The sequence below is a fragment of the Oncorhynchus kisutch genome, linkage group LG30 (genome assembly GCF_002021735.2).
Source record: "Oncorhynchus kisutch isolate 150728-3 linkage group LG30, Okis_V2, whole genome shotgun sequence".
Taxonomy (NCBI): domain Eukaryota; kingdom Metazoa; phylum Chordata; class Actinopteri; order Salmoniformes; family Salmonidae; genus Oncorhynchus; species Oncorhynchus kisutch.
This window is the reverse complement of record NC_034203.2, coordinates 8617170-8641680: the sequence shown is the minus strand read 5'-3', so window position 1 is coordinate 8641680 and position 24511 is coordinate 8617170. Positions and strand designations below refer to the sequence as shown.

The following is a 24511-nucleotide window of genomic DNA, read 5'->3' as shown; positions in this document are numbered from 1 at the left end:
AGTCAACATTTAATTGTAACAGTGGGGAACAGAGCCGGGGAATTTACAAATATAAGGGAGTTAATAAACAGGTGATTGAGTCCAGGTGAGTCCAATAAATTGCTGATGCGCGTGACGAGGGAAGGCAGGTGTGTGCAATGATGGTGGCAGGAGTGGGTAATGCAGAGCAGCCCGACGCCCTCGAGTGCCAGGGGGGAAGAGCGGGAGCAGGCGTGATAGTTTCACTTGTAAATGATAACAAAGACTCAATGTACTTCGGTGATAAACAAATGAAGCCTTGCAGTGGATGCAAATTACTTTGGTTTTATCCAGAGAGCCATCTATGAGTGACTTGAAATTGAATTTGCCTTACTAGCATTCTCCATCATTCAGTCATACAAGTTGCTATCTAGTAAAGTGGCTGTCAAACTAGCGCATTGGCTGCCAGACTTGAATTTGAACTATGGATGGTTCAGGGGGTCAAGCTAAAAAGAAAATGTGTTAATTAAAACGTCTTCGGGATCGGTGTCCCTTCCACGGGACGGTTGAGTTAAAGTAGGCTAATGCGATTAGCATGAGGTTGTAAGTAACAAGAACATTTCCCAGGACATATCTGATATTGTCAGAAAGCTTAAATTATTGTTAATCTAACTGCACTGTCCAATTTACAGTAGCTATTACAGTGAAAAAATACCATGCTACTGTTTGAGGAGAGTGCACAATTTTGAACATGAAAAGTTATTAATAAACAAATTAGGCACATTTGGGCAGTATTGAGGCAAAATGTTGAAAATAAATTAAATTGTTCATTGGAACAGTCTAAAATGTTGCACATACACTAATGCCATCTATTTGCCAAAATCTAAATTGCACCTGGGTTGGAATAATACATTATGGCCTTTCTCTTGCATTTCAAAGATGGTACAAAAACAATACAAAAGAACATCTGTTTTTTTTCTTTGTATTAACTTTTACCAGATCTATTGTGTTATATTCTACTACATTCCTTTCACATTTCCATGCAGCAGAGGCAACTCTGGGTCTTCCTTTCCTGTGGCGGTCTTCGTGTTTTTTACGACGTAAGTTCTTTACATTTTCAGAATTGACTGACCATCTTGTCTTAAAGTAATGATGAACTGTTGTTTTTCTTTGCTTATTTAAGCTGTTCTTGCCATAGTGTGGACTTAGTCTTTTACCAAATAGGGCTATCTTCTGTATACCACCTCTACTTTGTCACAACACAACTGATTGGCTCAAACGCATTAAGAAGGAAAGAAATTCAACAAATTAACATTTAGCAAGGCACACCTGTTAATTGACCTAAAACAGGGAATATTTACTGGTATTTAAATGTCAGGAATTGTGATTGTATTTGGCTAAGGTGTATGTAAACTTCCGAATTCAACTGTGTATATATATATATATATATATATATATATATATATATATATATATACACAGTGGTGGGAAAAGTACCCATTTTCATACTTAGTGAAAGTCACCCAGTAAAATCCTGGTTTTAAATATACTTAAGTATCAAAAGTAAATGTAATTGCTAAAATATACTTAAGTATCAAAAGTATAATTATAAATCATTTGAAATTCCTTATATCAAGCAAACCAGATAGAATAATGTTATTTTTAAAATATATTTTTTTACGGCTAGCAAGGGGCATTTGTGTTTAGTGAGTCCGCCAGATCAGATGCAGTAGGGTTGACCAGGGATTTTGTCTTGAAGTGCGTGAATTAGACAATTTTCCTGTCCTGCCAAGCATTCAAAATGTAACGTGTACTTTTGGGTGTCAGGGAAAATGTATGGAGTAGAAAGTACATTATTTTCTTTAGGAATGTAGTGGAGTAAAAGTAAAAGTTGTCAGAAATATAAATTGTTAAGTACAGATACCCCCAAAATTGACTTTTGACTTACTTTCAAGTTTTTTTTACTTAAGTACTCTACACCACTATATATATATATATGCATTGTGTACTTTACACCACTATATATATATATATATATATATATATATATATATATATATGCATTGTGTGTTCTTTTATATATATATATATATATATATAAGAACACACAATGCATATATATATATATATATATATATATATATATATATATATATATATATAAGAACACACAATGCATATATATATATATATATATATATGCATTGTGTGTTCTTTCTGTTCTGTAACAGAAGGTTTATTGGGTCTACTGGCATCTAAACTACACATCCCAAAATGCCATTCGTGTCTAGTGCGCGTGTATTAGACGTTTGCAGAGGGAGTTGAATTTCACGTAGATAGCTAGGCTAGCTAGCTTGCTATAGTTTGCCGTTGAAGCGCAGTTTGTAATTTTATCCATAACATTCTCCAGATTTTTACAGTATGAGTAACGTTGGTTTTTCGGCTGTACGGGGGAGCACTTCTGAGGGACCTGATAAGGTTGACATGTCTTTAGGTAAGGCCGCTCGCGACACTTGATGTGGTGGTTACCAGTAGCTCGGATTTGGTTGTTGTAACTAGCCATAGCTAATGTTCGCATGTAAAGTAGCTAGCCAGCTAATCGGTTATAAGGTCATAATATACATTGTTATATAACTAAATATATGTATATACATTCCACTGTCTGTTTCAGAGTCTAAAAGCTCTTACTACTCTGGCAACTTTGTTAGCTAGCTGCGTTCATTCAATGCGACCAAGCCAGCTAACGTTAGCTACAGTAACGTTAACTAGTTACTATTTTGTAGGTCTTATGAGTTGAACATTAAGCTATATGTATATATTTGGCCCATCCAAACGTCAGTGTGAGTAATGAATGTAGCTACAGTTAGCTATAATGTACAAAGTCAGTTCAGACTTCCAGGAGTCAGACAAACTTTCATTCATATGCTTGGCATTTAGATTTTACATTGACTAGAAAAAGAGCTCACTGACGAGTCAATTTATAATATTGTTTTGTTCGTCTTACTTCCCTAGATGATATCATTCGTCTGAACAAGAAAGAGCAACAAGCACGGAGGCCAGGCCCGGGGAACCGCAGGCCATTACAGAAAGGAAAGGGCTTTGTACAAGGGAAACCAGTTGGAGCGAGAGCTGGAGGACAGACCCAAAGAGGTGTGTACAGTAGCTTTGTTTGTGGTGCTCATTAATGCAGCTAGTTTTCTATTGTTGAATAACTTCATACAGTCATTCCTGTGATATTTGAAATGGCAGACTTTAGCTCCACTTGTAATACCAATGAACATGTTCGAGACATCACATTTGGATTGTCCACATGTCATTTCCAGGAGGTGGTGTAGCAAGAAGGGGGGTAACGAGAGTGGGTGTTGGAAGAGGCCGGAAGATTCCCCCTCTGGTTGGTCAAAGCCGGGGTCAAGGGGTTATCACTGGACTGGCGGCCCGGAAGACGGCAGCCGTACAGAAAGGAATCAGTCCACTCAACCGACCGACTGTCAACCAGGTACTAAGGGCTCGTACATCTGGGACATGTTCATTAGGGCAAAATGTTGCACTCAGTTTTGGACCGTTTTCCTGTTTCATGCCTAATGAACACAAACAACCCTTGTTGGGATTGAAGAGGAAGAGGAGGAGGAGTAGTGAGTTAGTTTCCAAAGGAGCCCTCGCTCCTCTGCTCACCATCTCTATTTACGTTTTCCCTCTTAGAAGTCACGGCCCTTCAACAACCAACCGCGGCCCTTCAACAACCAACCGCGGCCCTTCAACAACCAACCGCGGCCCTTCAACAACCAACCGCGGCCCTTCAACAACCAATCGTGGCCTTTTATCCAATCAGCCCAATTCAGACAGACGCAAGGCCAGAGGAGGCCGTACAGACAGACAGACGTACAGAGAGGCCCCAACACGATGACACAGACGAGACCCGTTCAGCTGCGGGGACGGTAACAAAATTACAATTGAAGAATTTACTCCTGGAATAGTCCCCTCCATGGAATATAACCACGTCACACTGTCAGTCGGTACAAATTCGCTATTTACCCCTTGACCTTAACCCTTCAATGTTTGCAGATCTGTATCAAATTCAGTAATGTGGTAGAAGTGCCATATCAGGTTTTCCATTCGAAAAATGTGGCGTATTTGACCGGCAACATTTTAATTTACCGAACATTTTAGAAATGTACCAGACCCATGTGCATTGGGTGCGCAACCTGATTGCAGCGTCCAGCCGCTGTGCTCAGAATGACAGAAATCATATTTAGAATAAGGTAATTCATATTAACAGAACGTGCAAGTCGAGAATGCAACAATGTGCGGTCCTTCTTACCGAATTCTGATTTAAACATGTTAGAATAACTGTCCACATTTACTTTTCCTCAGCCAACAAGACGATTAACAGCTTATTGTTTGGAATAGGCTATTTCTTTCTCAGACTATGGACAGTTGGGGGACGATAGATCTGAAATTCATTTAAAAAAATTGGCCTAGGCAAAAAAAAAGTGTTAAAAAATCAACTTTAAAAAGCAATCAGTCTGACAATGCGCACAAGGCAGTAGGCTACGTGCGAATGTTTGTTCCATATTGCAATTAGTGGGAAAACACTGTTTTCAAAAGGGAACTGCAGATGTGAGCAGTTTCATGTCACAGAGATTACATTTTGAAGCCGGGTAAGATATTTCCTCCTAGTATGTATCAAAACATTCAAGTTTCAAACAATTAAGTATATGTTTTCAAAATGCATACTGCCTCCAGTTCATTGCAAAGTGGTGTGTGCCAAGCTGATGAAGCCTCCCTGCCTTCTGTTTCCGTTTGAGGCCGCGTTCAAAACAACTCTGAGCTCTGACTCATGACCCCCCCCCCGAGTTCCTAGTTGTCTTAAAAGCGCCACAAGATGCAGCAGCTCTATGCTGTAGGTCCTACAAGTGATAAATAGATTATGCAAATTAAGCTATCAACTAATAAAACTGACCAGTCAAATGAATGTACATAGACGGATATTTCCATCAGTGATTAGGCTAAAAAGCATTAATTCTCAAAGGGATTTTTTCTTTTATGTTGGCTGGTGCCAATTTCATTTATCGTCTTCTATTATTTTTGTTGGGGTCAAAAGTCTGCTATTACTGGTTAACGGAAAACCTGCGCCATACTGTATACACACCGTATACGTATCCAGGCCTGTAAAATCTGCAAACATCGAAGGGTTAACTTCAAGGTGAAAGGGTAGGGAACGAATTGGGACTGGCTCAGTCTGACACTGAGAATCACTGTCTCCTGTTAAGTATTTCCAAGTGCTCTCCAATGTCATTGCACAAACAAAGGATGTCATGGAACATTTTTTTAATCTCCGTTCCTGTCTCAACCAACCTTCCATCTTGTGTTCTCCTTGTAGGCCTCTGCCCCCTGTCCATCAAACCCAGAGAGAAGCTCGCCAGGCCACGTTTCTCTTCCACAGGGGCCTCAAGGTATGCTCTCTATTTGTCTGTAGGTATCTGATCGTAGGCAGCCTTTTTTTTTTAGAACAGACCCAGTGCATGAAAAGTTGTCTCACTTGTACATTCGTCCATACTGCAGGTTCACGCCCAGGTGCAGAAGCCAGCTCCAACATCTCTACCCCCTATTCCAGTTAGATCTCACCAGTGAGTATTTGACCTGTGTGTTGATTAGGGCTGTGAATATCCATATTGCAAGAGGCTGCGATTATTTTTGAAATGCCACTTAACTATCTGTAATGACCATTTTATAAAAAAGGTTTTGTTTATTGCTTAATCCCACACACACCAAGCCCCGCCCCCTGTCACTCAAGCAGGCAGTTCCTAATGCTCAAATAGACTGGTACCAGTGGTGGAGTGTAACAGCTTGTTCTTAATCAGAGAGGATAAAGTGAAGAATATTCTAAAATCTTTGTTGCAAGTATCTTAAGTATCTCTGGTCTATAATCGCAAGTAAAATCACAATATTGGTACAGAAATCTCATACTTTTTGACCATATCGTGCAACCCTAATGTGGATGGGTGTGTTTGTGTGTGAGAGAATGAACACACTTACTGTCACCTCTTGACAGACCACATTCCTCTGTATAATTTGGTGCACCCTCATCATTCTTGAATACCACAAATGTTACCTTTGCTTGTCGTTATCCACAGGTTGTCTTACACTATGTTTGTCTGTTTGCCTGTCTGTCCACCAGATGGCGCACGTCAACAAACAGCAGTGGGATCCTGACCGTTTCCATCGACAACCCAACTGCCACCATGACGCAGCCTGAGTGAGTCCCATTATGAGCTCACACAGACCACTTTCAGAACAGAGGCTGACTGAGTACACAGGACCAGTAGTTTTTCCTTAACATATGACCTGATCATAATGAAGGGCCAGAGTTTATCCTGGACAATTCACATATTCAAGAAATACTCCTGGGCTGAGAAACAACCACTCACCATGTATTTTCTTCTCTGTTCCCCCAGGCCTCCCAGTGCTTGGTCCCTGCACCCCTCGGCACCCATCAGCCCGTCCCCAGTCAAGGTGGAGGAGGAGAAGAAACCAGTACCCCCTAAAGGAGTCCCCCTGCAGTTTGACATCAACAGCGTGGGGAAACAGGTGAAAATAAGATAAAAGTGCACAATCACACAGTGGCTGTGTTTACACAGGCAGCCCATTTCTGAGTTTTTGCCCAATTATTGACGAGTTGATCTGATTGGTCAAAAGACAGATTAGTGGAAAAACATCAGAATTAGCCTGCCTGTGTAAATGCAGCCCAAGTGGCTCGGATCTTGTCCTGATGAGCATATACATTTTAAGAACTGTGTTTGAACTAAATAGTCAAGAGTATAACTCCTCCAGGTGGTTCAAAATCAAGGTTTCACCCTGTGAATTGGTGAGTACAGGGTCCTATTCATTAGGGCATGCTCTATCAAAATGTGAAACTGTTTTAAAACATGCAATGCAAAGGTAGACAAGCGTTTGTTATTTGAAATGTTCAGATTGCATACATTTTGTGCCTAGTCAACATGACCCAGTTGTGTGACGTGAATTATTGGTTTTCTGACAATCTTTCTCTATCCAAACTGTTGTCACAGCAGACGGCGCTGACTTTGAATGAGCGATTCCGCATCCTGAAAGACCAGCGCATCGCCACTGCGCAGACCAGCAAAGGCAGCCGATTCGTCACCGTGGGTTAATCCAACGATACGAAGGAAGCCTTTGTGTTCCACTCAGACAGACACGCACTCTGACCCACACTTATCTAATTTGCTGGAACCATTCAAAAGGTCCCTGCACTGATCTTAAGCTGATTCTCCTGAGTGACTTTCCTCATGGAGCAGCAGAATGAGATACACAAAGTGCACTACTCCTCAAATGTGAGAACTATATACGGGTGCAGTTATTGTGGAATATATATTTTTTTTGTACCATGATAGGACACTCATTATTCATAACAATGTATACTGAACAAAAATATAAACGCAACAATTTCAAAGATTTTACTGAGTTACAGTTCATATAAGAAAATCGGTCAATTTTAAATAAGTAAATTAGGCCCTAATCTATTGATTTCACATGACTGGGCAGGGGCGCAGTCTGGGGAGCCAGGCCCAACTAATCAGAATGAGGTTTTTCCCCACAAAATGGCTTTATTACAGACAAATACTCCTCAGCTTCACCAGCTGTCCGGGTGGCTGGTCTTGGACAATCCCGCAGGTGAAGAAGCCAGATGTGGAGGTCCTGAGCTGGCTTGGTTACACGTTGTAAGGCCGATTGGAGGTCCTGCCAAATTCTCTAAAACTACGTTGGAGGCGGCTTATGGTAGCGAAATTAACATTATGTTCTCTGGCAACAGCTATAGATTACATTCCTGCAGTCAGCATGCCAATTGCATGCTCCCTCAACCTGAGACATCTTTTGGCGTGTTCTGTGACTGCAAATTGTAGTTTTTTTTTTTTTGTCCCCAGCACAAGGTGCACCTTTGTAATGATCATGCTGTTTAATCAGATTCTTGATATGTCACACCTGTCAGGAGGATGGATTATCTTGGCAAAGGAGAAATGCTCACTAACAAGGATGTAAACAAATTTGTGCACAAAATTTGAGAAACATTTTGTGAAAATTGAACATTTCTGGGATCTTATTTCAGCTCAAGAAACGTGACCATAGCTTTACATGTTGCGTTTGCATTTTTGTTCAGTGTACTTAGCTGTTGTCTTCAGGAGCTTCAACATTTGTCTGGATGTAAAGGAAAATCCCTTTTCTCACAAGGAGTGCAGCTGTGGGAGTTGTACTGAAGGACATTGGAAGAATGTTTTTCAATACGGATGTTGCTTTGTGCCAGAAGGAAAGGGTTTTGTTTAGTGTCTTTTTATTAAATTCTTTTTTTTATTGATGGGACATTTTTTAAATACTATTTGTTTTGTTTCAAATAAAGAAATGTGGGACTTTGTTTCCCTCTCTAGCTAGATTTCCATCGAATTCACGACTGATTTTTCATGCTAATATTCTAAAATCTACATAAAGAAAATACACATTTTCCCACCTATGGAGTTTTTCCACCAAACAGACTTGTTGCAGATAAAAATCAGGGGTGTGTGATGACGAAGTGTAGTTCATTGTTTCCATCTCATTTTCAACTCTACTGATAGTTTTGACACACTTACTTGCATATACTACATTTCCAGCCACAGTTTTTATGTTGAAAAATGAAGTGCTAAAGTATTTTTGCCCAATACAATCCTTAACCACAGTTCACTTCACCTTTAACACCCATCACAGGTATAAAATAATGGAATTTATGTAACATGTGGTAAAAATGTGTATTTCTTTTGGTTCTGATAAATGTGGGCTGCTGTCCTATAGGAAATGCTGTTCGGTGTATCTGTGGCATATTTTTTTGCTACCTTTTCATACCCAAGTAGAGAACTGTAACCAGGTTTCCTTCCAACCTTTTATAAACTCTGCAAAAAAAAAAAATATCCTCTGTCAACTGCGTTTATTTTCAGCAAACTTTGTGTAAATATTTGTATGAACAAAACGAGATTCAAGAACAGACATAAACTGAACAAGTTCTCTCCTCATGGACTGCACCAGATTTGGCAGTTCTTGCTGTGAGATATTACCCCACTTCCACCAAGGCACCTGCAAGTTCCCGGAGATTTTCTGGGGGTGAATGGTCCTAGCCCTCACCCTCCGATCCAACAGGTCTCAGACGTGCTCAATGGGATTGAGATCACGGCTCTTCGCTGGCCATGGCAGAACACTAACATGCCTGTCTTGCAGGAAATCAAGAACAGAACGAGCAGTATGGTTGGTGGCATTGTCATTCTGGAGGGTCATTTCAGGATGAGCCTGCAGGAAGGATACCACATGAGGGAGGAGGATGTCTTCCCTGTAATGCACAGCGTTGAGATTGCCTGCAATGACAACGAGCTCAGTCCGATGATGCTGACACACATCCCCAGACCAAGACGGGCCCTCCACCTCCACATCGATCCTTCTCCACAGTACAGGCCTCGGTGTAACGCTCATTCCTTCGACGATAAACGCGAATCCGACCATCACCCCTGGTGAGACAAAACCGCAACTCGTCAACGAAGAGCACTTTTTGCAAGTCTTGTCTGGTCCAGCGACGGTGAGTTTGTACCCATAGGCATCGTTGTTGCCGGTGATGTCTGGTGAGGACCTGCCTTTACAACAAGGCCTAAAAGCCCTGAGTCCAGCCTCTCTCAGCCTGTTTTGGACAGTCTGAGCACTGATGGAGGGATTGTGTGTTCCTAGTGCACTGATGGAGGGATTGTGTGTTCCTAGTGTAACTCAGGCAGTTAACATCCTGTACCTGTCCTGCAGGTGTGATGTACCGATCCTGTGTAGGTGTTGTTACATGTGGTCTGCCACTGCGAGGACGATCAGCTGTCCGTCCTGTCTCCCTGTAGTGCTGTCTTAGGCGTCTCACAGTACGGCCATTACAATTTATTGCCCTGGCCACATCTGCAGTCCTCATGCCTCCTTACAGCATGCCTAAGGCACGTTCACGCAGATGAGCAGGGACCCTGGGCATTTTTTTTTGTTTTGTTTTTTAGAGTCAGTAAAAAGTCCTCTTTAGTGTCCTAAGTTTTCACAACTGACCTTAAATGCCTACTGTCTGTAAGCTGTGTCTTAACGACCGTTCCACAGGTGCTTGTTCATTCATTTTATGGTTCATTGAACAAGCTTGGGAAACAGTGTTTAAACCCTTTACAATGAAGATCTGTGAAGTTATTTGGATTTTTACGAATGATATTTGAAAGACAGGGTCCTGAAAAAGGGATGTTTCTTTTTTGGCTGAGTTTATGTAAGTAAAGTACATGTCGCATAGAAAATGTCACGTCAGGCCTGATGGAAACAGCTAATATGTCGTTAAACTTTCCAAATGTCGACAAAACAAAGTACACTAGAGAAGGTGGCATCTTTTTGTATCGGTTAAATGAATTATGCAAGAAATATAAGTGGAAACGGCTGTGCTAATATTGATATAACCATCATATTGAAGTAAAGAGTCGTGATGATATGATGTATAGTCCTCACACTCAGGGCCGGATTATGGGGGGGGGTGACAGTGTAGAATTGCAAGAAATGTGATTTAAAACTGAAAATGTGTATCTCAGCCTAATGGCAAAATGTGTAGAATAGCAGGAAAAAAGCTTTAAAACTGCAAAATGTTCTCTCATCCTCATGGCAAAATGAGCATGAGATGATCTATTAAACAGCACATTTTTTCTCCGCCCCATGGCAAAATGTGTAGATTTGCAGGAAATTAGCTGTTTAATACAAAAAGTGGTAGTCCTGCTCCCACTACAATTTGGGAAAGCATGCAGTTTATTAGGCTACAGATTAAATAAATGATGACGAGTGTGTTGAAAGATCACGGTGATGAGCCTGATGCTCTTTCCAATTAATAGCCTATTTGGGTCTTATTCTGGTGACATGATGATCAATGCTTGGCTGCCATTTTACTCTTTTGTACATAATATAACGTAGGTAGCCAGAGGCGTCATGCCCAAAGATTTGTCCTTAGTTTTTTTGTTGTAAAACAAAACATTTTGTTTCTCTAATACTGCTAGCCACCTCGTAATTTTATGAACTTGGCTTTAGCTAGCACAGATAGATTCCCAATCTCCCAAACTCATAACTAGCTACCAACAAGCCATTTCAGCCTACCAATCAAGTTAGAGTAGCTAGCTTGTCTAACTATGCCTGCTGGCAAATTTGGTAGACTTTAGAAAAGCAAGCAAATACTAAATGTACTGAATAAGACTCATTCCTTTCAATCTTTTACCCAGATTTTAGCAGATAAGCGTATTTCGTTTCTTTAAAAAATAACCACCAGTTATGCTTAGACATGCAGAATTAAGCATAATGATTATGGCTCTAGATTGCAGGAAAAAGCTATTTCAGGTGTTTAAAGTCATTCTACATTTTCCAACTTTCGGACAGGGGCATAGCCCATCTTCGGACCACCCTCACGTACTTTCTGCCCCCTCAGATGTTTTTGGTGCATGACTCCCCTGACGGGAGACTATCTGCTCTGTCTGTAAACTGTTTGCTGGAAGGCACTGACTAGAGTGCACAGGCCAAGACCAGATTGGACACATTTGCTGTATAACGCATGTTTATGACAAAACCATCAGTAGAGTTGAAAATGCAATGGAAATCCATTTATGTTTTATTCGGTACATGGGGATTAACCTGAAAGCATTATTTTTATTTACACTATGTCATCACACAGCCTTTTATTTGCAATAAGTCCATTTTTTATTTATGATTAGGCATCGCTCAATACTAACTACAAAGTCATTATTCAGTTGAATACATCCGAAATGAATGTACTTAATCCCGGTAGGCGTTTACCCTCCACTACACCACTGCTACAGAGCATACCCAGTGTTTAAAATAGAAAATATATTCCTTAGGAAAACACCATCCTGTCAGTATCTTCACGGATGCTGTTGTGCTAGGCTAGCCACCTAACATTTGCTACCCAGTTTATTTTAGGAGAGCAGTATGCCTCCAAAAGTTTGGTCGGGATCAAAGAGAGAGAGGGGGGGGGCATTGTTTGGTTGGCTCCCATCCATATTCTTTTTTAAATTATGTAGCGGTTGTTTCTTTGGTCTTGAATGTAACAGAAATGGCAAAAACACAAGACTGTATGTCCCAAATGGCACCCTATTTCCTGTATAGTGCACTACTTTTGACCATAGCCCTGTTGTTACTTTGGCTCAGCATGGCATATCATGTGGTCATCATGGGGTAGGCTAGAAAAAGTCCGAACAGCTGTTTATAACTCAAACACCTGTTTTATGATTTTCTGGACAACCTGCTGTTAGCCTACTACTACAGCTTGCCACTTGCTTGTGATCATGTATTGTCATAGCCCAATACCTCGGCTCTCATCTGCAGAGAGCCAAACCATAGACATCCCATCCACCCCAAAAGCCGCTTGGGTGACCAGCAGGGACGGATCACAATGCAGCCGCACCAGCCTATGCTCCAGTACCAGCACCGCTGAGTCCTGGCCCTTCTCGGTCTACCCATGGTGCGAGGACATTGTTATCCACCACGAGAGGGTACCATCGCTTGAGATGGTGAGAAAGGTGTCCGGTAAGTGCCGGGCCAGGTCGGGCCAATCACTGGGCTCCGGTGCCTCGGAGCAGACCCTCGCCAGCATCCCAGAGGATGCCCCCATCCTGGTCCAACACATCACCCAGGCCGTGCCCGAGGAGACTCCAGGAGGTTAGAGCTGAGCTGGCTGAGGACGCTGCACCTAAACCTGCCAAGAAGTCCTTCTGGAAGAGGCTGCGAGGTTACTTCAAGAGGACGAAGACCCGTGCCAAGAAAACTGAGATGCAGCAAGAGGACGACGGACAAAGACACAGATGAAGATTTGACCAGGGGATGCTGCTTCCCCTACCTGGACTCCCTGAAAAAAGTTATTACTTTTTAAAAATAAAAATGTGGAAATGTATACTTGTGTTTTCTTGATAGGCTACGTTATAACAGGTTCTCTACACTTGATGAATTAAAAAATATTACACAAATTAATTGAAAATTCATTCATATAGGTATTCAAGCTCTTCATAAAATGTTAATAAGTAGGGTATAATGTCAGCCGTGTGGAGTGTCCAACTGCTATGACATGGCTAATAGTCAAGTCATGAAGTGAGAGGACAAACGTTTTCAGCAAAATAAACAAATTTGAGAACACTTACAAAAATTCCAACTGAGGGTTTCTTCTGTACAGGTCACAGGTAAATGCAGAGGAGCCAGGGGCTGATTTGGGATTGGGCATATTTTCAGACCGAATCGTTCAGTAAGGAATGAGTTGCTCTCGACAGGCTGGCAAACCAGTCTTGTAGGAAAGACTTTTTAGGCCAATTCCAAATCCTTCTGTAAACCCTGCGCCCTAAACTGACGAGTGCACAACTACGGGGCAAAACAGACAGGATTGTCTTAGACTATTAATATGCATTCTATATTTAGTTACCAGAAGTTTAAAAAAAATACATTTGCACAATGAACACATATCCTTTAAATGCATCTTTACAGTCAGCTAGTTAGCTAATTTTAGCATAAACATCAGTCAAAACATGGTATCACGATACAAGCAACCTACGATTCCCAGCATGGCAGATTCTTGTCATTGTTAGCCATCTGACCGTTCAGAATCATAAACACACCTTGCAGCCACATAGATGATTTGATTGGTATAAGCAATATGGTGAAACTCACCTAGCCTATCAGAGGGCAAGATGGCGCTATTACCAGTTAGATTACACCTGTCAATTCCTCCTAGTTGCAGGGTTTAGGGGAGGATTTGGGATTGGACCCACTCCTCTTCTCTGGTTAAGTGTGTGACATTTGCTAGAAGCAAACTAATTAGAATGGTACATCCTTTAGGCATTTATTGAAAGACTTTAAAACACACAGTGTGACAATTTAAAATACTTCAAGTCTCCTGTGGTTCCTAATGGGTAGTCATTTCACAAAAAAGTACTCAGGTTTTCACAATTTGAATCGGAAGATTGCATTTATTTAAATAGATACAAATTTGCAATGTAACAAAACTATTGGCATATGAAATTCAAACACCATTTAATTGAAAACATGGCTCACTTCATTTCTTTGCAGCTAGTGTCTAACACTAGTTTGTGTTGCTCAACCAAAACCCTAGCTCTGTCTCCATGTCTCCCCCCCCCCCCCCCATTTACATTGTTCACAGATCTTACAATAAGAGTGCTGAATAAAAATGAGGTAAGAAAGTGGTTTGAAGATTACAGATCATGCAGAACATGCTAAACAGCAACAAAAATATTTTGTTGTGAAGGAGTAAAAAGTAACAAAATACATAGAAGTGTGCAAAAATAATAGAATTACACAGCTTTGCATCTTTGGTTACAAAGTAGGTTTTGAACGATTTCACAGCATTTTTTTGCCCCCATCTCGGAATCAAATGCACAAGACGATATCAGGGTAGGGGCGGGGAAGTATGGCAATAAACTGTCAATTTGAGACAAAGAAACTAGGAATTGGATTGGAAGTTGTCGTCAAAATAGCCTACCGCAGATTCATGTTCAGATTCTGTCACATGAGTTGGTGTTCACCTGTACAAACTTTGCTATGCTCATAATACTTTACTCTCTATACAAAATGTACATTCAAACTAGATCTTGACTGATGCGGATAAACAATTTCATCGTAAAACAGCCCATTTAGTGTTAGACGTGTCAGAGTTTCTTTATTATTGCCTACATATTCGACTGATTAATGCAATAAACTGCCCATTGGATGTAGGGCCAGTTATTTTTAACACTAATGACAAAAAAAAGTAATAAAAAAAAAAAGGCTCAATGTTTATTTTTATATATATTTTTTTTTAAACATTTTTTTTTTTTTTGTGAGACATTGTTCCTTTATGAAAATAGCAGCCCAGTAATAAATAAACGTTAACAGTAGAACTTTAGAGACTGATGCATGGATTGGACTTATGCCGAAGAAGAAATGGTGGTGCGGCTCCGAAAATAGATCTCTCCCACTTACTTACAACATGAAACTGCAAGGCTAAAAATAAACCCCTTCCCGACTCGATTCTCTGAAAAAAAAAAATAATAATCTGGGACACGATGATTTGTCCTCGTGAGTATCCCCTCTCCTCTGTGTGTTGCCCCTGGGTGGGGGGGGTCAGTCAAAGCTCCAGCATGGCGCCCCACAAGAAATGCCCCCCCTTTCTCTCGCTCATACTCTCACGATGATTGCATTAACACTGGGAAGGCCGAACAGCCGGCATACAGTACACACACAGACACACTGAAGCACTGCTCTTGGTTGTGGTGGTCAAGCTGGTGGCGAACAAGACAATATTGTTTTTTGCTTCGTATGCCAATTTAGAATTGGAGGATGTTTTTTACTTTTTTTCTCCCCCCTCTCCTGTCACGGAGAGCGATAGGGGGGGAGGGTGCACTTCAAGCGAAGTTGAAGTTGGGCTGCGGTTGCTGCGAAGGCGGGCTGGTGTCAAGCTGGAGCTGGGGTTGAGACAAAGGCTGTAGTTGCTGGGACTGGAGCTGAAGCAGCACTTGAGGCTGGGTTTGAAGTTGCTGGGACTGGGCCTGGAGCGGAGGCTGTGTTTGAAGCTGGGCTTGTGGTGGAGCCTGTAGTTGCGGCTGGCCTTGGCCCACCCCTTGCTGTGGAGTCGTGCTGCAAGAGGAGTTTGTGTCGGCCGGCCGGACAGAGAGCTGAGACAGCTGGTCGCTGTTGGCCAGGGATTTCAGAACGGCGTTCTCCCGCTCCAGCATAGAGTTCCTCTCAAACAGCTCCTTGATCTGCTCCTTCAGCACCTCCACTTCCTCACGCACTGCATACATCAGATGGCTTTTCACCAGGTCCTGAGGAGATAGAACACAAGGGACATGCTAACAGTCATTACAAGAGGACAGAACAGAAAACAACTAGTCCTCGTCATCAACACAGCAACCAGCTCAGAGCAGGAAAACTAGGTGATGGAGTCTCTAGATGGCAACTTATTTGAATTAGTGGCACCTGAGCAAATTAGTTGAGATTCATTCCTTACCAATACATTAGTTCCATTTCATCAACACTGTTTAAAACCAAAATGAGAGCAAAATATGATACTATAAAAATGATTATTATTCAATAAAAACCCTTACCATGGCTTGTTCTATTTTATTATCAATGGCAACAACACTGGCTCCAGAGGCACTATAAAAGGAAGAGGAGAATATTAGAATGAAGACAAATCACAGGTGAATTATTTAACCAATCATTATTTTTCCATTTTATTTCACCTTTATTTAACCAGGTAAAGTTAGTTGAAATAGAAAAAAAAGAAAGTCTGTAAATACAGGTGTGTGAAAATGGCATGAGGTGGTAAGGCAATAAATAGGCCATAGTAGCGAAGTAGATGGTGATGTTCAAGTAGAAATACTGGTGTGCAAAAGAGCAGAAAAGTGAATAAAAACAATATGGGGATGAGGTAGGTAGATTGGGTGGGCTATTTACAGATGGGCTATGTACAACTGCAGTGATTGGTTAGCTGCTCAAATAGCTGATGTTTAAAGTTAGTGAGGGAAATATAAGTCTCTAGCTTCAGCGATTTTTGCAATTTGTTCCAGTCATAGGCAGCAGAGAACTGGAAGGAAAGGCGGCCAAAGGAGGTGTTGGCATTGGGGATGACCAGTGAGATATACCTGCTGGAGCGCGTGCTACGGGTGGTGTTGTTATCGTGGCCAGTGAGCTGAGATAAGGCGGAGCTTTACCTAGCATAGACTTATAGGTGACCTGGCGCAAGTGGGTCTGGCGACGAATATGTAGCGAGGGCCAGCCGACTAGAGCATACAGGTCGCAGTGGTGGGTGGTATAAGGGATTTTGGTGACAAGTATAGATCGAGATATACACACACACACACACACACACACACAGCTCAAAAAAATAAAAAGGTAACACTAAAATAACACATCCTAGATCTGAATGAATGAAATATTCTTATTAAATACTTTTTTCTTTACATGGTTGAATGTGCTGACAACAAAAATCACACAAAAATCTGGATTTGAAAACCACACTACAGGCTGATGTGAAATAATCTCTGTAAACAATTGTTGGAAAAATGACACGTCATGCACAAAGTAGATGTCCTATCCGACCTGCCAAAACTATAGTTGGTTAACAATACATTTGTGGAGTGGTTGAAAAACTAGTTTTAAATGACTCCAACCTAAGTGTATGTGTATTCACCACCAGATATGGATGTGGTTACCTTTATCAGCAAAGACCGATTGCATGGGTTGACATTTGGTGCCATTCTAATCAGTGTGTCAACTAATTGCACCATGTCATGATTAACACTTCAGAAGGATGTGCAGGACAGCTGCTTCTTTTTTGTTTACTCGGGCTCTAATGCTCACACACACGCGCCGAGGTTCCCTCAAAATAAGTGTTGATGAACACGGCGAAGCACAAGACATTATGTTCTTTCACCATCCAAATGTACTTGTCTAAGAGGAGCGGAAGCACAAGCAGATTACCATCAACAGGCTCCTCCAGGGAGGAACGTTCTCCCAGCCCTTCAGCCAGTACAGTGACTTTTTGTACCACAAACCTACACTTTGGTCTCGCTGACAAGAGGATGATGGATAACAAAGGCTGAGTAAGACAAAACATTTCACATGCAAGGAGGCAGTAGGCACACTTCCCCAAAACGTATAAAAACACAATGTACACACAAGCAAGAGGCAAGCTCAGCGCACACTCACTACACCAGACCTGGATTCAAATACTACTTGAAATATTTTCAAATACTATATCTGTGGTTGATTGAGCTTGCCTGTTGCAATTGAAAAAAGTATTGAAAAGTATAACCCCCCCCCCCCCCCTGGCCCTTCAGGCAGGCTAAAGCGAACGCTCTAAGTATTTGAAAGATTTCAAATAGTAATAGATCCTAACAGCCAAAGAGTTATGTATACCCAGAAAAACCTTAGAGAGAGGCCAAAAAACAAACCTCACCCTACACTGCTCAAATTTGTTTCAATTAGGTCAGTTCCTAGCGTGCACACAGTCCCTCCTATTAGGTTTCCTGCCTGCTGTGAGTTCTCAAATGGGTCTGACCCAACGGCTCTCTCCCTCTGCAAAAGCACAGATCTTGTGGTGGGCCCCAAGCCCAAATACCTCCAGACTAGTCCTATGTCAGTATGAGACAAAAACAATAAAATCAGTTCAAATTATTTAATCAAATGCATGGGCTAGCCTAAAATCATTTGAAGTAGGCCTAGTCATTTTCCTAAACCAAAAACACTTGGTCACTGGTCCTATTGCACTTTAATGACAAGAAAATCTTAGACAACTAGGCTAGTAGTGAATTAATATAAAAAAAACAACCAGTAATAAAACATTGGGCTCTCTAGCGAGCTACTGTACACTAAAACTGCCTAACTGGGGCGTAAACCTTTAATACCAGCGTTCCGGATTCACACTCGGACAGACCGAAGTGGAGTGTGTTTATTCATTTTAATTAAAGACTGTTTGAAAAAGACCAACACTAGAGAACACGGGCCTGGTTTACAGGAAAACGATAGATAGGAGTACATTAGTGTAGTTTTTCCATGTTCGATAAAGAGGAGTTTGGATAAAGCCAGCCACTGGCAGGGCTATGGTGGGAACCCCCACCATTTTGGGGAGGATGGTAGAGTCTAAAACCACACAGCTGTGGCAGAGTTTAATTTATACTAGGCGTGTGACCATGAGGACAGTGACACCTCGGTCAGTTCTGGCCAATAGGCACAGTAAATAGAAGAGACTGTGCTATTCAGTGTAAAGGACATGTGGGGGGGGGGTGCCAAAAATAGTTGGTGCTGGACCAGAACAGGTGGTATTCAGCACAGGTAAGAGCTGCCACAAACCAGCTGATCATAGATCAGTCTGGGCAATGCCCACTGCCCACTCAAATTAAGCTACTTTAAGAATTTATGTTTGGTGAAATCCTACCAATTGCATAATCCTTGCACTCCTCAACAGACCAAGAAAAATAACAGAACTAGCTACCAAAACCAGAATGGCAGCATGAGTGTCTAAAAGTCGTACGCAAATTGTCAAACAAACTAAATTACTACTGAGAGTTGTGAATTTTATTGGTAACAAGCTTCAGTTTTCCCAAGCCCCTTTGAACATGTGACCTTCTCTTAGCCACTGACTTCTCGTTAAAGCCACGTAGGCCTAACTCTGCTAAAGCTTCTGGCTTCAAACACGTACAGTACGTAGTATAAAAGGTACTTCTCAGGCTCTACCTGGGTAAAGGTAAGCGGTGTAAAACCGCCTCTGTTCGTCAGAGCCCACACAGGGCTCAGGGTTGGGTTGAGATCAAACAAAAAGCTGCAATCGTCCATTTTGCGCAACTCTATAAAGTTTAGCTCGTACAAATCACTGGATCTGACGCTTGCGTCAGGGAAAATGCAGCACGGCAAATGCAAATAATAAAAATCAAACTTTCATTAAATCACACATGTAAGATACTAAATTAAAGCTACACTCGTTGTGAATCCAGCCAACATGTCAGATTTTTAAAAGGCTTTTTGGCGAAAGCATAAGAAGCTATTATCTGATGATAGCACAACCGTAAACAAAGAGGGTAGCGTATTTCAACCCGGCAGGCGCTACACCAAACGCAGAAATAAAATAAAACATGCCTTACCTTTGATGAGCTTCTTTTGAACATCACAATTGGTCCTTTTGTTCTATTAATTCCGTCCATATATATCCAAAATGTCAATTTATTTGGCGCGTTTGATCCAGAAAAAAACAACTTCCTAATTGCGCAACGTCACTACAAAATATTTCAAAAGTTGCCTGTAAACTTTGCCAAAACATTTCAAACTACTTTTGTAATACAACTTTAGGTATTTTTAAACATTAATAATCGATCAAATTGAAGACGGGTCTATCTGTGTTCAATACAGGAAAACAACAAACCAAGCTACTTTTCAAGTCTTGCGCAACTCTCAGTGTTACGCAGTTCCTAGATGGCCGTACCTCTTCATTGCACAAATGAATAACCAAATAAATCAACCAAATTCCAAAGACTGGTAACATCCAGTGGAAGCGGTAGGAACTGAAAACAAGTTCCTAAGAAATATCATTTCCCAATGAGAACTCAGTGAACAGACAGACCTAAAAAATAATTCTGAACGGTTAGTCCTCAGGGTTTTGCCTGCTACATAAGTTCTGTTATACTCACAGACATGATTCAAACAGTTTTAGAAACTTCAGTGTTTTCTATCCAAATATACTAATAATATGCGTATCTTATATTCTTGGCATGAGTAGCAGGAAGTTGAAATTGGGCCCGCTATTTATCCAAAAGTGAAAATGCTGCCCCCTATACCTGAAGTTAATGGAGCTTGAATTAGGGTTTGTTGTTACAAACAGAATGACCGAGACGATTCCCGAAACTCAAGGGTTCAAGAGAGAAGAGAGGAATGTGAATCAAAAGATGCATTAGCCACCAAAGAGTGGACAGTCACAAAATGCTCCTACATTGACAGGGACTGAGGCGGGAGCAACGGAGTAGGAACCTGGGATAGTTGTCATACCTTGCCCCTGGCCACTGTTGCCTCATGCCATCACTGGGATCAGTAACTTCAGTGAGAGGGAAGCCCAGTTGGGGCCTCTGGCTCAGCTTGGCATATGATAAAAACAGCTCAAAAGCGAGGCCAGTCCACATGTTCAGTATCTGCAGGTGGGCTTGACTGCCGTGACACCTTTGAATGTACCTACCTGCTTCTACCATGAAAGACATTTCACAAACATGCGTGACTACAAGCAGATTAATTTTGTAACTAGAAGGAATTTGACAGAATGCAAAAGGATACAAACACACTAGCATTTCTTCATGCAAGAGAACGGGCTATTTGGATATCCATCTCGTTGTTACAGTGCAACAACATCAGGGGGAAACAGTGGAGCATGATGTTGAGAGAAATCTGAACAATCTCTATGGTATATCATGTTGAGAGAGCCCAATTGGTTACCAAATGAGGTCGAATAACTGACATGAAATACAAACTCAGAGCACCAGGGGCAACATTGAGATCCACAGATGACTTGCGCACAAAGCCTATTTGCCTTTCTACCATGGAAACAGGCACTCGTGGAAGTGTGTACCCACGGAACGCCCTTACAATCAGCACCTCTAAAACAGGAAGTGAAGCGCAACGCCCCTGCCATCCGGCAGGGGTGCTGGTGATGGAAACCAACTAGAGATATGCAGTATATTCCAGGTGCTTGCAGTAACAGTAAAGTCTCCAAACAACACAGCACAACTGAAATCTGCATGTACTATTCCAGGCAGAAGAAGTACATGCTGTTACTGCAGCGTCCCAGTTAGAAAGCACTCAGTCAGTGCTCTCGAAGTCAGCCAGTCAGTCAGTCGGTCAATCGATGCTTTAGTGCGAGTGGGTTTCAGGCACACAGTGTAATTGGCTGGAGGTGGTCAGGTGCATGAAATTACTGCCTGTGTGTAGTTCTCCTCCGTGGTGTCTGTCAGCAAGGAGTTGCTTTAACAACGCGCTTTCATTTCCCGTCTGGTGCTCTCCTGTCAGATATAGTTTTATATGGTTCCCTTTTCATTTGTATAGAGGCTTCTCAAGAACGTCCTGCCTCCTGAATGCACACTCAATCTAGCACTCAGAAAGTGGTATGTGAGAGGTCATAATAGACTGGCAAATCATCTGCTTTGTAAGTGGGAGTGTTAGGGAAAGGTATTGGATTAAGCATGTTCGATTTAATCACCTGACTATTCCTATTGATGACTTCATATTATGACTAAAAGTGGCTTGCCCTTAATAGCACCCCTCTGTTCCATGTCATACACTGACCAGCGTGAGTCAGTTGAGGGGAGGTTCAGGGAACAACTGTTTGTTTATGGGCTTTAGTGGGCCTTCGTGTTACTGAGAAGGCAGCTATTAATGTAGGCCTATTGGCGGAGTGAGAGGTTTGGCTGGCCAACACATCTCCGCTGCCATGCTCTGTTTACAGCCATGCACATCCACAAAGGAAAGCTCACTACTGCTGCTGAGCTGCAAATGCACTGCACCATAACCACACACAGGCAGGCCTGTCCCATCCAGTCCAGTACCTATCACTGTGGGCCCGCAGCCTGCTGCCAGACTGGAAGGCCTGGTAGAACGCAATGGAGGGGTTCCTGTGCCAACAAAAGTCAGAGAAAACAGGGAGAAAAAGAGATTGAGGGGATGAATCAGAGAAGACAGACAAGAGAAAGCAAGGCTCGTATTGCAAAATGTCTTGGAGGTAGAATACCCTGTGTGCAAAGCTAACTAGTTAGGAGGATAGAGACTAATGTATGCCTAAAAGCCTTTCACTAAATTGAGTTCAAGGTAGCAAACAGAACAGCACGCAATTCACAAAAAAAAAGAAAAAAAAAGAAAAAAAAATACTATTTTGGGGAGTTTCAAAGAACAAAGTGCCTGTAGAACGAAACACACTGTACTTGCTTAACCCCTACTTTAAATATTTTGAAAGCAGTTCAGGCAACGGAGGCTAAAACTGTAAAAACTATTTAAGTGTTGAGGTCTACAGAGTAAGAAAATTATATTTTGCCAACCACTTTTGATAGGGGGGGCGAGCTCAGATGGTTAACATTACTGCTTATGTCCTGACTATGGGGCCTTTGAGGCCACAAGTACACTGTTTAATGATGAGAGACATATGAGGAGAAGGGAAATGGCCCACCCCCAAGCTACTGTTGATTGCGAAAATTGAGGTCAAATTGAAAGAAAGAGACTTAATATTAAAACTTATAGGCAGAGGACTATGATAAGAACGGTGGTTCGGCCAAATGCAGGCTGTGCGCAACTTGCATGGATTTATTTTTTAATATTTAGAAACATTTGTTTTATCCTCATTACTATTATTATTATTGTATATCATTATTACTGTAGGCCTATTTAAACCAATTCTTTAAATATTCAAAATGTGTTTGTTTTATTCTGTTAAAACATTTGTTGGCTAAATTAAGTTTGATAAGCATTTAATTGTGTGCTCCATATTTAGCTTAAGATAGGCCTGTATTTATATTTTAGATTCTTCAAAGTAGCCACCCTTGGTCTTGACAGCTTTGCACTCTTGGCATGCTCTCAACCAGCTTAACCTGGAATGCTTTTAAAAACAGTCTTGAGGGAGTTCCAACATATGCTGGGTACTCTTTGGCTGATTTTCCTTCACTCTGCAGTCCAACTGATCCCAAACCACCTCAATTGGGTTGAGGTTGGGTGATTGTGGAGGCCTTTAGAAAAACACATTTTAGTCCCACTAAGCACAAACCAGATGGGATGGCGTATCTCTGCAGATCTCTGTGGTAGCCATGCTGGTTAAGTATGCCTTAAATTCAAAATAAAATCACTGACAGTGTCACCAGCAAAGCACCCACACATCGTCACACCACCTCCTCCATGCCTCATGGTGGGAAAATGCAGAGATAATCCGTTTCCCCACTCTGTGTCTCACAAAGACACAGTTGGAACTAAAAATCTCAAATTTGGACTCATCTGACCAACGGACTGAATTCCACCGGTCTAATGTCCATTGCTTGTGTTTCTTGGCCCAAGCAAGTCTTTTCTTCTTATTGGTGTCCTTTAGTAGTGGTTTCTTCACAGCAATTCGACCATGAAGGCCTGATTCACGCAGTCTCCTCTGAACAGTTGATGTTGAGATGTCTGTTACTTGAACTCTGAGAGGTTTGGCTGTGAAGCATTTATTTGGCCTACTTTTTGAGGCTGGTAATTCTAATGAACTTATCCTCTGCAGCAGAAGTAACTCTGGGTCTTCATTTCCTGTGGTGGTCCTCATGAGAGCCAGTTTCATCACAGCCCGTGATGGTTTTTGTGATTGCACTTCAAGAAACTTCCAAAGTTCTTGAAATTTTCCAGATCGACTGACCTTCTTGTGTTAAAGTAATGATGAACTGACGTATTTCTTTGCTTATTTGACCTGTTATTGCCATAATATGGACTTGGTCTTTTACCAAATAGGGCTATCTTCTGTATACCACCCCAACCTATTGGCTCAAATGCATTAAGGAAAGAAATTCCACTAATTAATTTAAGGCACACCTGCTAATTGAAATGTATTCTAGGTGACTACCTCATGAAGCAGGTTGAGAAAATGCCAAGAGTGTGCAAAGCGGTCATCAAGACAACGGGTGGCTACTTTGAAGAATCTCAAATATATTTAGATTTGTTTAACACTGTCTTGGTTACGACATGATTCCATAGGTGTTATTTTATAGTTGAATGTTTTCACTATTATTCTACAATGTAGAAAATAGTAACCATGTTATAAAAACTTGAATGAGTAGGTGTCCAAACATTTGACTGGTACTGTATATATCACAAAAATCACAATATCAAACAATTATTCATATCATAATTGGATCAGAGGTAATACAATATTGAAATACATTTTTCATGCACATACATAAAAATAAAATAAATAGCCTACATGTCAAAGTACAGGTGA

At 41.4% G+C, this 24511-nt stretch overlaps 2 protein-coding genes across 5 annotated transcripts in view; one reads left to right on the top strand and one right to left on the bottom strand.

Annotated features, from left to right (window-relative positions):
* Positions 1–2179: 2179 nt before the first annotated feature.
* Positions 2180–8401, top strand: LOC109875258 (UAP56-interacting factor). Of its 3 annotated transcripts, none has more exons than XM_020467531.2 (9): positions 2180–2452; positions 2971–3108; positions 3282–3454; positions 3658–3893; positions 5339–5411; positions 5521–5585; positions 6137–6214; positions 6414–6546; positions 7026–8401. In XM_020467531.2, exons 1-9 carry the CDS (start codon positions 2380–2382, stop codon positions 7125–7127), a joined length of 1071 nt encoding a protein of 356 aa, XP_020323120.1. In that variant the 5' UTR covers positions 2180–2379; the 3' UTR covers positions 7128–8401. The 3 variants fall into 3 exon arrangements, with proteins under 3 accessions (XP_020323120.1, XP_020323121.1, XP_031666385.1); XM_020467532.2 differs by having other exon boundaries at positions 2199–2452; positions 7029–8401; XM_031810525.1 differs by lacking the exon at positions 7026–8401 and adding an exon at positions 6790–7018 and having other exon boundaries at positions 2246–2452.
* Positions 8402–13986: 5585 nt separating this feature from the next.
* LOC109874884 (TSC22 domain family protein 2) overlaps positions 13987–24511 on the bottom strand; it is a 34476-nt gene continuing 23951 nt past the window's right edge. The window contains exons 2-4 of one of the 2 annotated variants that reach the window (XM_020466934.2): positions 22113–22178; positions 16134–16185; positions 13987–15851 (exon numbers count right to left, since the gene is read on the bottom strand). In XM_020466934.2, the coding sequence (XP_020322523.1) occupies positions 15432–15851; positions 16134–16185; positions 22113–22178 (538 nt within the window). In that variant the 3' untranslated portion in view covers positions 13987–15431. The remainder of the gene's footprint in view (positions 15852–16133; positions 16186–22112; positions 22179–24511) is intronic. The other variant, XM_020466935.2, reaches the window with a different exon arrangement.

What these genes read in the sequence shown, in the direction of transcription:
- LOC109875258 (XM_020467531.2), top strand. Translation starts at nt 2,380, where the DNA reads ATGAGTAACGTTGGTTTTTCGGCTGTACGGGGGAGCACTTCTGAGGGA. An exon ending in ACCGACCGACTGTCAACCAG is followed by an intron (nt 3,455 to 3,657) that starts GTACTAAGGGCT and finishes TTTCCCTCTTAG; the next exon opens with AAGTCACGGCCCTTCAACAA. An exon ending in ATTCCAGTTAGATCTCACCA is followed by an intron (nt 5,586 to 6,136) that starts GTGAGTATTTGA and finishes TCTGTCCACCAG; the next exon opens with ATGGCGCACGTCAACAAACA.